The sequence below is a fragment of the Mytilus edulis genome, chromosome 1 (assembly GCF_963676685.1).
Source record: "Mytilus edulis chromosome 1, xbMytEdul2.2, whole genome shotgun sequence".
Taxonomy (NCBI): domain Eukaryota; kingdom Metazoa; phylum Mollusca; class Bivalvia; order Mytilida; family Mytilidae; genus Mytilus; species Mytilus edulis.
In genome coordinates this window covers 63,533,495-63,547,421 of record NC_092344.1, presented here as the reverse complement: position 1 = coordinate 63,547,421, position 13,927 = coordinate 63,533,495, and the positions used below count along the sequence as shown (strand labels likewise).

At 30.3% G+C, this 13,927-nt stretch overlaps 1 protein-coding gene across 1 annotated transcript in view; it reads left to right on the top strand.

The window, feature by feature from the left end:
- The first annotated feature begins 12,273 nt into the window (after positions 1–12,273).
- LOC139526429 (cadherin EGF LAG seven-pass G-type receptor 1-like) overlaps positions 12,274–13,927 on the top strand; it is a 28,953-nt gene continuing 27,299 nt past the window's right edge. The window contains exon 1 of the mRNA XM_071321605.1: positions 12,274–12,442. Within this exon, the coding sequence (XP_071177706.1) occupies positions 12,274–12,442 (169 nt within the window). The remainder of the gene's footprint in view (positions 12,443–13,927) is intronic.

Genomic DNA, 13,927 nt, shown 5'->3' with positions numbered 1-13,927 from the left:
CAGATCTAACCGAATTCAAAGTGCCACCTAAACTAAGATAATTGTTTTGTGATTATCCTGAGAAAAACTATGTAACTGCAATTGTTGTATCAACATTTATACGTGTTTTTCTGCTTATTTTATTTATTTTTTGTATTAAATTTACTATTCATAATCTTTAAGTTTGTCTACCCAAGGCACATACTGCCTTATCCATTTTTGTCATAATGTTTTATATTAAGTCGTTTTTAACGCTACGCAAATTTCTACAGAACTTGAAACCACAACCTGAATGTACTTGATCATATTAAACATGTGCGACTGTCACCGTATATTTATCCCGCCTTTTCTTCTGATGTTCATTTAAGTCCACCCACCTTTCAATATGTCAAAAGGTTAAAAGAAATTTTATCACCAGAGATTTATTTGTAAACCTTTAACTATGTAATAATCCGTTTTATCACAAAGATTTTATATACTTGACCCGTTTTCAACAAAGAATTTATAATGTGAAAATTTTAAACAAAAATCAAATTTCTTACTTGTTTATAAAAAGAATTGCCACCTCCCAAAATTTATTCATTTCCTTGTTAATTCTTATTATGTTCTGGCAAATTATTATTTGTTTCCGATATCAACAAGAAAACAAAGAATAAAACTTGATAATGTGTAAATACTTGAAGTATTTCCAGTATTGATAGGCCAATGACTTTAAAATTTGACATTTAAAACATTTTATTTTTCTCGCAAAAACTGTTGTTTCATCTATTTCTAAGATGTTTACCGCCACGTTTTTGCCACTATACGTCATGTTGATAACATAAAAAACTGTACTTGACATAATCAAAATAATTGCTGAAGATGTATGATTTAATGAAATATTAGGAGCAACTACAGCATACAGATAATTACACAGAAGGGCGTTTTTAATAGTAGGGTTCCAACCAAGGATAAGGAAGGGTGGTCAAACCATATATCCCCAATCTAAAGCATTGATCGTAAAAAAAACGAGATTTAAACCCCCGTAAACCTGGATCCGACACTGAATTATCTATTTTAAGAGATATTTGTTCTGTTTATTCATGCCATTTTTTGTGTTTTACTGCATCGTTAGCAGTTCTGTTTTAAAGGGGCACTAGCTGTCAAATTCATGTTCACCGATTTTAATCAAATTCTTATATTTGCTTTAAAACAATGTAAAACATTTATCCAAACTATTAAAAGTCTAAAATAAACAAATAACAGGACACGGGAATGAAAATACGTAGCTTTGTTTCATGTGTATTTTAGTCTAGTCGCCATCTAATTAATTATCGAGCTGACCTCTAGATCCATCCGATGACCATATAAGCGATGTGAACATAAACAGAGATATAAATGGGTGCTTTTGGATCATTTTAGGTCTATTTAATTTCATATTATAGATGAAAAAAATAAATGTTTATCATCGTTTTTACCTGTATAAGAATTATTTGTTGTGTATCGAATAAGTCATTTAAATGAGTTACCTTTGTTTCATCTTCAATGTTAACATTCTTTTCCTTTTAAATAACTTCACACATGCAATTCACGTGTTATCCATCTCACTCTAAGGGGTTAAATTGAAGTTCACATGAATACGGCTTCAATGAGGTCGAATTATTCACTTGCAAGTGAATAATGCATCATCAATGTTTTTTTAACCTACTTTGACACACTGGCTGCTAAAATCGAATTATTATTTCACTATTTGCATTTCATTATTGACTGCGCAAAACAAATAGTATATTAGATTGTTTTATATCTCTCGTAGCTAGTGCCCCTTTAATGGAGTTTTTTTCTATTTTAAACAGAAACATTCTAACCACGTTCAGTGGCATGTTTCTAGTAAAGTGTTTATACATATTTTGCTCTCAAATATTTCATTACTGAATCCAATAACGTTTTCGCTTCTAACCCCACTCAAGACAGAGTTTGTTTGTTGTCTATTTTTTTTTAATTTTAATATCAATTGTAAAATGTACCGTCAAACCAATTTATTTTTCATTTATTTGCGCCCCCTTATTATACCACATTTAACCTACTGTAAATGTACACCTTTCGTTTTGACATTACAAAACGGTAATACAAATTTAGTTTGTTGAAAAACCTTTGAATATTACAGTAGTTAAGAGCCATGCATCATTCGTTTTTATTTGTAACCGTTGAATGTGAACAGGCATTAGTATTAAATTTTATTGAAATCAATTTTTTTTTAATATGATAAATGTCAAAAATGGTTAGAATGAGGTTTAGTCGATAAATAATATTATAGGCAAATAAACTTCTATCTCATTTATCTATAAGTTCATTTTCCAAAATTAAAATAAATAATTGAAATTGGACGCGGAAAAAGTAAACCTTCATTTGTCAGGAAAATATAAAAATATTAATACAATTATTATCAAAATCTGTTGTAATGAATAATAAAATCATCATAGATAACAGGATTAAATTGTGTATGCAAGACTCGCGTTTCGTTTTCAAAAGACTCATTAGTGACCCTCGATCAAATACTTCAATACTAAAGTATACTACTAGTAAAGGTCAATTAAATTACGAAGTTAACGATAATTTAGGACAAGAAGTTCAGAAAGATTTTGCAAAGTACAGCTGTATTACTGATTCATCGTTTGTTAGTTGTCACCAGTATCGGTAAACATGAATAAAAAAAAGGATAGTTGTTCATTTAAAATTGCTGAACGTGGAATGAAATCAATGCTTAGACAATATTTTTTTTATATAGATAAAAAATATAATAAAACATATGATAATATAACTGTTTGCAAAGCGAATAATTCATACATACGTTTTGTTCCATACGATCTTGAACAAAAAAAATGGACAGCCAAAAATCTATAATTTATAAACATTGTTGAGCATAAAAACTAAACGGAAGTTTAGCATTTTGTTTAAAATAAAAAAAAATTCTCAATTTCCATACATTCTAAATGTTGATCAGTATCTAAAATTAAAGTGCATGTTGCAAGTAATTCAATATAATTTCTGTAAAGAAGCTTATATTAAAAGACTATATATAGTTATATTGCTTTTGAGTAACTTAAGATGTTTTTCATACCATTTTATTTTAATGATTAAAACTTGTTTACGCTCATGAAAGAATGATTTGTTTACTAAAGAAAAGGACCAAAAATATAATATTGACAGAAATGTTTTTGAAATGTTTTTTGCTAAAGAAACGGACCAAAACCAATATTGACATCAATGTTTTTAAATGATTTATAATTTAAAAGAAGTTTAAATTTAATGATTTTGTTTGATTTGTATTATTAGAATAATAATGGATCAGATTAAAATATATTTAAAATAAATATATATCATAAAGACTTGGGTTTAAATGTACTGCATAGGAATGCTTAATTATAAAGACTAACAAATCAAAATATACAATTAAAATTAATGGACATTATCATTTTAAACAGTTTAAAAGTTCAAAAGTTTGACAAAAATGAAAGTTCTTTTTTCTTTACTTGAGTGAAGTAATTGTATTGGTTTTAAATAATGGGTGGAAAATAGTTTGATGATGTTTTATGTAAATAAAATATGAATACAGGTTTTTCAATTCATTGAGTTCAATATTAAAATAATTTCATGGCGCTGATTCGGTTTATCGATGAACTTTTTGGGTTTTAGTCGTGTATTAATTTAAAAAAAAAATTTAAAAAAATTCAAACTTCTTTCTATCTTCTTAAATTTGTTTGTTTTTAAAGTGATTGAGATTATAATACAATGTTGACTGCTGTACCCCACTTTTTTACATTTTACCTTTTATGCCTGTTTGTTTTGTTCACATATCGTTGCCAATATCATGGAATTTAATGCGACTGTCATACAAGTAGGAGGTTAAGCTAGCTATAACACTAGGTTCAATCTACCGTTTTCTATATAAGAAAAATGTGTACCAACTTCTGAATATGAGTTTCTATCCATTCGTTTGATGTGTTTGAGCTTTTGATATTGCCATTTGATTAGGGACTTTCCTTTTTGAATTTTCCTCGGAGCTCAGTTTTTTTATGAATTAACTTTTTAATAGGAAACAAGATATCATTTTCAAAAGAATACCATTATAAATCGAAATGGGGTATGTGCCCAAGAAACAACAATCCAACAAAGAGCAGAAAACAGTCCAAAACCACCAATGGGTCTTCAGCACAGCGAGAAAATCCCTCATCCTGAGACAGGCTAGTTCTGGCCTCTAAACAAACACATTCGTTTATGTACTGACAAAGACCAAGGCTCCTGACTTGAAAATATTAAAATTAGTAAAACGACATGTAATAACAGATAAGATGATATTCCAATTTGATCGGAATTGTGAAAGTATTTGGCATACCGTTATTGCATTCATACAAGTCAAAAAGTGAGTAATGTAATTGTTTTCTCCGTTATATAAATAAATTTTGAAGGATAAGGACAAATATGGGCGACACAAAAATTCGAATGTGTCATTGTCATCTGCTGTGTAAAAATAACTATGTCAAAATAGGATGATGGGGGAAAAAGGCTTGTGAAATACCTTTATGCCAAACAAGGCACACACTTAATCCTATTTTAATATCTAGTTATAACCTAGAACTATGACGACCTACACGAAGAAAACAAATGATATCACAACCGTACATTGATGTTTTTTTCTAGACTTGTCGCGATATACCTTTGGCGGCGTTATTCAATCAACCAATCAATCAACCAATTAATCTCTTAATTAATATTTTAACGTGTCCCTTGGTGATGTGTATGAACTGTAATAAAAGAGGGACGAAAGATACCAAAGGGACAGTCAAACTCATAAATCTAAAACAAACTGACAACGCCATGGCTAAAAATGAAAAAGACAAACAGAAAAACAATAGTACACATGACACAACATAGAAAACTAAAGAATAAACAACACGAACCCCACCAAAAACTAGGGGTGATCTCAGGTGCTCCGGAAGGGTAAGCAGATCCTGCTCCACATGTGGCACCCGTCGTGTTGCTTAATATGTGATTACAAATAATAAATTATTCAATAGTTTCATATAACACCGTTTCCAAAGGGAGATAACTCTGATGTGCGCATATTACTTTTAAATTACAAGTAGTTAACGTTTTGAAACAGGAAGTTTGAGCCACATGGGTTTGTTCAATCCCCAACATACGGTTCATTTTCGTTCCTTGGATATTTTGCATTACTCCTTTTGATTTATTCATAAGAGGTTGGTAGAAAAACCAGTACCCGAAAAAATTATTTTGGAAACTATATATTGTATGCAGCGATTTTTAGTATGGAACAGAACGGAACGGATCTGAAATTATTGTCGAAGATTGGGAAGGGAATTTTCAAAAAAATGTGTTCATGTTCAAAATACCATACTTGCTCCGTATGAGTATCAACAACTGTAAAGAGATATATCTATATTCCATTATCAACAAATTGATATAGGACAAAATAATACGATGAAACCATTCTCAAGTTTAGACAATCATGCAAAGGTGTCAGATTTGAAAGGTGTATTTTAACTAAGTACTATATTTTCTAATCTATATCAACGATATTGCAAAGTATGAATATAATAGTAAAACGCGTTCATATTTATTCATTGCATGCAATTTTTGGTATCAAATTTCATGGATTTCAAGGGTACAAATCAAAATATTTTTCTTGTTATTCAGATTAATTAAAGACAAGCTCAAACTGTTGTATCTGTTGACAAATGAAAAAAAAACATTCTTTGCTTATTAAAATACAAATGCTTATTGAAAAACAAACTGACATCTTTATGTCGTCATAAAAATATCCGCCGCTGTACTTCAGACTGGATTTTTGTATACATAAACAAAACAAGTTTGTTTCAATTACAACAATATACATGACATACATGTAGGTAAACAGAGCATCCTTGAACCAGGTCTTTCAAAATTATGGAGATAAAATCATTGAACCAGTGTTGATCTTGTTTTAAGACCAATTTTGACGATAATCTATAAATGCATATGCGCTGTTGGCTTTGCTCAATGTTGACGGTCGTACGGTGAAAATAGTTGTTAGTTTCTGTGTCATTTGTTCTTTTGTGAAGATTTGTCTCATTGACCATCATACTACATCTTCTTTTTTTAAAGTGTGCAATGTAATATTCAAATCCCGTCACATGTTACAGTCCGCATGAGTATTTTTCTCGATGAAGTTACGGTGTTGATTTATTGGCATCGAATAAAAGTGAGGTTCTCAGTTATTAAACAGGACTTTAAATTAAAAGGATTTAAAGAACAGTTCAGATTGAAGAAAAAAGGATTATGATATTTTTCACATTTTTCGTTCCAATTTATTTATTAGTTTATTTACAAAAAATTGATGGTAAGTTTAATAAGATTTATTTATAAAGGCATTTACTAAAATGTATGATAAGAAATTTATTGAAATAGAAAGGTTAAATGTAATTTATTAGTAAAAATTAACAGACAAGATGTTTAATTTATTTTGTAGAAACTATGTCATTGAATAAAGAAAAGTACTACATTTATTTTTTTATTATACATTTCATTTAAAATATATGAATGTCGCATTTGTTTTAATCACTGTGTCAAATTTTCTTTATGGTTAATGATGAATTAAATTGAAGTATTTTCAAGTTTCCAATAATAAGATTTAAACAAGCGTTTTGAAATCATAGATATAAAATGATTTAATGAAGTGTCACGTTTAATTACAATCAAAATTATTTTCACGTAATTCAGTGAAATTATATAAGTAAACAAGGGTTCCCTCTCTTTAAATATTTTTCCACTGACATATTGCATGTAAAATTAAAACAACAAAAATAAAAAATTGTTACAAGTATATTTATTTTGAGATGTTTTATCATTTTCCTTTCAAAACTCAAACATTAAAACCAGAAATTAACTGTTATAAAGACTAATATTAATGAAGATTAAATTTCACATTGTACAAAATTCATTTAAATTCAAATTAATGTCATGTTGTTTAATGTCTAAGTATACTATGGACATTTCATTATATTTGTCTATGCCTTTTTTTCTAAATTTACGGCTTATATTTAGATATCAGTAAAGTTTATCGATATTCTCTTCGATCATCGTATTTTTAAAGAGTTTCATAGTAGTGTTCACAGAAAGGAACATTTGATTGAGTGATTGGTGTTGAAAATCACTTTCAACTAATGATACAGTAGTTACAATGCTAAGACCAATCGGCCCAAGAGGCCTCTAAGAAAGAAATTTATTCGTATAATCACCCTCGAAATAGATTAACTAAAACTATAAAATTGGTGGGATCGATCAATGCTTTATTTATTAATATTTGTGTTCGCTGTATTGAGTTTGTCTTGCTATACACTTGAATGGTGTAAGTGAAATTTGCTAAAATCTGTCGTTTCGTTTGTATAATCTAGTTTCCTCACTTTGTATCTCCGATGTGCGAGTATTTCGGCTATCTTGTTTCATTACTTGTTCTTGTATATATTACTAGAACACACCCGTGATATCGCGGGTCCGTGACTGAATTAAAGTATATAACTATGCGCAAGCCTTATTTTAGTATTAGTACTGTCATCTGATAAAGTCATGCCGATTATAAGATACACAATTTTCTCTGCTTTCAAATCTTTCTGTTTGAACCCGTCGAACTGGAACTTATCAATTATTGGTAATATTAATTATTTGGAAAACAAAAGGTCCTGGAATGGATTATTTTTTAATCAACAGCATTGTCCTATATTAGTTATAAATAAAATTCTTTGATTCGCTGTTTTACGTCCTGCCCGCTAACAAATAGAAACTTATTTTTAGTCCAGATTTTTAGTATTCGTATTGTTGTCTTAGAAAGTCTTATGGATTAAAATACTACAATAGGTAACAATTTGACAATTTAGTAGTGTCAACCCTGTAATTATGACCCGTGTATATAGCATATTAATCCTGAATACACCGTTTTGTGGCGAGCCTGTCAGATGCGGAACGTACAGATAAGGTAATAAGTAACAGGTGATTATACTATTGGTATCGGTATCGGACTCGCCCTGGAAATTCCTAATTATTGGCAATATTAATTACGTGGAAAACAAAAGGGCCTGGAGTGATGTAATTTTTAATCTACACCTTTGTACTATATTAGTTGTATATAAAGTTGAATTCTTTGAATCGTCGTTTTTACGTGATGACGGCTGACAAATTGGACCTCGGAATTTTAGTATTATAGATGTGACAAAGGCTCTATTTCGTAATTTTTAAATTGTATACTTTACTTAAGCCCCGTCGCATTAAACCAAGACAACGAAGATCCTACTACGATGTATAGAAAAAATAAGATCGAGGTGAGATCGTGGTAGTATTCAATATTTCATAGTTTTTCCGTTCATACCTTGACCTTGTTATGGTTCTGATATGATCCTGCTACGATTCAAATACGAAAGTTAACATGTTCTAGTGGCGTAAAAAGACCATACCATGACTTACACGATCTCTGTTTACTTCTAACAAGACATTCCACATCGTAATATAATCTCATTGAGAGTCTACTACGATAAAACCAGGACTCCATTACGTTGTCACAGTGCGCATCGTCCCTGTATATCTTTATTTTCCCATTTTGCACACGGGTTGAACTACAGGTCGTAGTTATTCCGTTCGGTATTTTTTTTTATATCAATAGAATGAGGTCGTGCAATTAACAATCCCTCATCTACATTCTTACTACGAAATTTCTACGGTTCTAATACGTTTTGCCACGACTGCCAAAAGACTGTTTTGAGCATTTACAAAATGAGTCCATCATATAGGCCTTGATATGTCCTTCCCATTACCTTACCACGACCACCACGATCTTACTGTGTCTCACGTCTTATCATTTACGTGTTGTTTATTCTTTAGTTTTCTATGTTGTGTCATGTATGCTGTTTTTTGTTTGTCTTTTTCATTTTTAACCATGGCGTTTTCAGTTTGTTTTAGATTTACGAGTTTGATTGTCCCTTGGGTATCTTCCGTCCCTTTGGTATCTTCCGTCCCTCTTTGACATATAATATAACTCAACAAAAATACCAGGATTAAATTTTATATTTGCGCATGACGGGCGTTTCGTTTACAAAAGACTCATCAGCGACGCTCGAATAACAAAATGTAAAAAAGGTCATTTTAATACGAATAAACGATGACTAAGATTGAAGGTCATAGGTATCAGAACAGTATAAAAGAAAAGCTTTCCTTGAACCGTCAGTTAAATGGACGATCGACATTATTAAACAGACATAAATGGAAAAAAAAACTAGTTCTTCCGGATTTGCTTGTTGTTTCTATTATCTTATCGTCGTTATTATATCTGGCCATCAAAGGATTCACTAGCTATATATAAGGTATAGCCATAATGTTATCCCTTGATATTCTTTCCACCTTCGTTCATTAAAATGAGTGCCGAATTAAGGCATCCGTTTTGATATGCGGGAAGTCAATCGCAGCTACTTCCGATCAAAAAAGGTACGTAAAATGCAATGCATCGTGTGAAAAGTGTGTCGTGTGAAATACCTTGTAACTCTTTGGTCGATCATTGTTTTTTCATTATAAGATGCACATCACTACTGCAGTTTAAAGTCACATGATGATAAACTGCTCTTCTCGAATCGATCAAGAGAATCGAATTCTAGTAGAAGAAGACACATTGAATGGGTGTTAAGCACATCTATTTAATTTATTTCCATGATGATGTATGACATAACGTTGCATACAAGGCATATGATGCTTGATAAATTAAAGTATTTATTATAAATAAAATGTATACCGTCATGCGCTAATTCCAAAAAATTATGGGGTCAAATTTTTAGACAATTCCTTTAAGAAATATCAGTATTTTGGACATTTCTCTCCCCTGATAAAAAGTAAAATAACACAAAAATACCGAACAACTAGGCAAATTCTAAGCGGAAAGTCCCTTTTGGTTTTTTTTTTATTTTACGAAAGATCTTAAATATCTTCATTACATAATGGTGCTCTTGAGTTGAGAAGTAATTCTTTGGGAATATTTTTTATTGGAATCAAATACTGCAAGTCCATGTTTACCAAAACAATCCGTTTAAATGGTCCTTTTTGAATCCATTTTGAATTGATGTGAATGCAGAGCAAACAATTTATTATTTAACTATCAACGGATAAACGTTAGAGCTAAAATCAAAAATACGATTTCAGTATAAATATAAGTATAATTCATGGTTAATTTGCTCAACGCATAACGTTTTCTATTTCAATTTGTTTGACACTAGAAAACGTAAAATGATTTGACGTATATCTTTATGTGGAACATTTAAAATGTTAATTATCATTTATCTCGTTTTACAATAATTATTTACAAGTTTCTTTGATAATTTGTACATTACAAATACTACATAATTCAAATCGTTTGACAAAACCATGATATTACACGCAAAAAGTGTTTGGAATATTATACAATACAGCTTTTTACCTCTTTGTATAACAATGACTAACACAAATGTTCAATATGTGTAAAGGAACTTGAAGAAATGTCATGAATTTTGAGTAAAATCGTTTGAAGTTTCATAATATTTATAATTGTATACAAATTCGTTAAAATGAATGAGTTCTGAAAAGGACCAAACAAACAATCATACAAATTTTGAAACATTTTGAAAAAAATATGTTTGCTGGCATGTCAGTTAACTGCTAGTAGTCTGTTGTTATTTATGTATTATTGTCATTTTGTTTATTTTCTTTGGTTACATCTTCTGACATCAGACTCGGACTTCTCTTGGACTGAATTTTAATGTGCGTATTGTTATGCGTTTACTTTTCTACATTGGCTAGAGGTATAGGGGGAGGGTTGAGATCTCACAAACATGTTTAACCCCGCCTCATTTTTGCGCCTGTCCCAAGTCAGGAGCCTCTGGCCTTTGTTAGTCTTGTATTATTTTAATTTTAGTTTCTTGTGTACAATTTGAAAATTAGTATGGCGTTCATTATCACTGAACTAGTATATATTTGTTTAGGGGCCAACTGAAGGACGCCTCCGGGTGCGGGAATTTCTCGCTACATTGAAGACCTGTTGGTGACCTTCTGCTGTTGTTTTTTCTATGGTCGGGTTGTTGTCTCTTTGGCACATTCCCAATTTCAATTCTCAATTTTATTGTCTTGAAAAATATATTGAATCAGACACCTGTCACTTATATGACATAGACCTAAGAATTACTTCATATGCACTAGACCCTTTTACAATATAAATTTAATGTTTTATTTACGTCACTGTGACCCTTTAATGGCATAAATCTAAGTAATCCTTTACTCAGACCCTTTTATAGCAAAAATAGCATGAGTATAAAATAAAGAAGATGTGGTATGATTGCCAATGAGACAACTCTCCACAGGAGACAAAATTACTCAGAAATTAACATTTATAGGTCACCGTACGGCCTTCAACAATGCACAAAGCCCTTACCGCATAGTCAGCTATAAAAGGCCCGCAAATGACAAATGAAATTCAATTCAAACGCGAAAACTAACGGCCTAATTTATGGACAAAAAATTAACGAAAAACAAATATGTACCACATCAACAAACGACAACCACAGAAATACAGGCTCGTGGTTCAGTTCACCAACCTTTTTACAACATACATCTAAGGATTACTTAAACCAGACCAATTTTTAGCACATATTATAGAAATACTTCATCACAACATTTTGACGGCATAAATCTTGGGATAAATTCACTAAACCTATTGTACAGAATAAATCAAACGATCTTATTACATCTCCCTGGCCTTTTAACGACACAAATCTTAGAATTGTTTTACTCAAACCCTCTTATGGCATAAGTCTCTAGATTAGTTCACCTAGACACTTTAACAGTTTAAATCTTAGAGTAAATTCACCCAGATCCTTTTACGGCACACATTGTATAATTACCTCACATGACCCTGTTATGACATACCTTAGATCATTACATAACAAAGAATATGTAACGGCATATATCTTATTAATACGATTTCTTCACCAAGACCCCTTTACTTTGAAGTTAGAATTTTGGTCTAAATATACTACTGCAATATTTTTTCACCAAAACTGTTCTGAAACCACACAACATGTTTTCCTCCAAATAATTTCATCTGCACTTAGAAGATATTCCTGAAATTTTAATGAATGAAAATAAAATCATAAAACATTTTCAGGATCAGGGTACACCAGCCTCATATAATAATCCTTTGTAAATAAACTGGAACGTGAACTAAACATTCTAGAAGATAATATTGAATTGAATATGGAAACTGATGCACCAATTACATTTGCTGAGGTAAAATTGGTCATTTCAAACCTTAAAGTAAACAAATCAGCAGGTCCAGATAGAATTGTGAATGAAATATTCAAACACTCACAACCTGTGATAATTAATTCTATTGTAAAAGTTTTTAATTTGATTTTAAAGACAGGTAATTATCCAGATTCTTGAAAATTATCTTTCATGATCCCTTTACATAAAAAAGGTGACAAGTTAGACCCTAATATTTATAGAGGAATTTCTCTTATAAGTAATCTACCAAAAATTTTTAATGCCATATTGAATAATAGGCTAATCAAGATTGTTGACAAACAATTAAGCGATTGTCAGTTTGGTTTTAGAGAAAATCACAGAACAGCTGATAGCATTTTTTTTTTTATTAAAGTCCTTGATCAATAAATATTTACATAAAGAGAAAAAAAAGATTTATGCCTGCTTCATAGATCTGAAAAAGGCTTTTGATTCAGTATGGAGAACTGCTTTACTTTATAAATTATATAAAATGGGAGTTGACAGGTCTTTTTATAGAGTTTTAAAACAACAATACTTAAATACGAAATCATCTTTAAAATATAAAGTTTATGTATCAGAATATTTTAATATTGCTAGAGGGGTTAAATAAGGAGACACACTAAGCTCCACTTTATTTAATGTCTTTATAAATGATATTGTAAAAAATTTTGAGGGAAATGATTCAAGTCCCCTCAAGCTTATAAATAGTAAGGTGGGATGCCTCCTTATTTGCAGATGATCTTTTAATCCTGTCAGAATCAAAAGAGGGTCTTCAAAACAGTATAAATAATGTTAAATTATATTGTAACGAATGGAAATTTTCTTTGAGTACAAACAAAACTAAATCCATGATTTTTAGTCAGTCAAAACATAATAGTGAAATATCACATATTTACTATGAGAATAAAGCCATAAAGAGTGTAACAGAATATTCATGTTTGGGAATGTTGATAAAATGTAATGGAAATTTATCTCAAAGTACTTTAGAGTTGACAAAAAAAGCAAAAAAAGTATTTTTTGCAATAAAATCCTATACTAAATCATTGAATAATCTACCTTTAAAAGTAGCAAATAATCTTTTTGATTCTTTAGTAAAACCAATTATGACCTATAATTCAGAAGTAACATATTTGGATACATATATTTCTTTTCATCGAGCCAAAAACAGAGCCTTATCTTCAGGAAAAGAAATTAATCAACTTGATTTTATAGACAAAACCCCCATTGAAAATATGCATCTTAAATTTTGTAAATCTACTCCAGGAATAAGAAAAAATGCATCCAATTTAGGAGCAAGAGTTGAATTAGGGAGATTGCCTATAGAATGTTTTATTAAAACACAAACCCTTTTATATTTAGCTAGACTATATAATAATAATATTAATCCATTGTTACAGGAAGCTTTTTCTCTAGCACAGTCTCTAGATTTGACAGGAACTTACTCATGGTATACATATGCAAAAAATATTGTTAAAGAGACTAATGTTGACCTTAATATTCTTTCTACTTGTAAGGACATAAAAGATGTAAATAAAAAAAAAAAAAATGATATAAAGTTAAAAATGAAAAAGAGATATGAAGATTTAATTCAAACTAAATTTCAAAACATTGATGATAAAAGTAA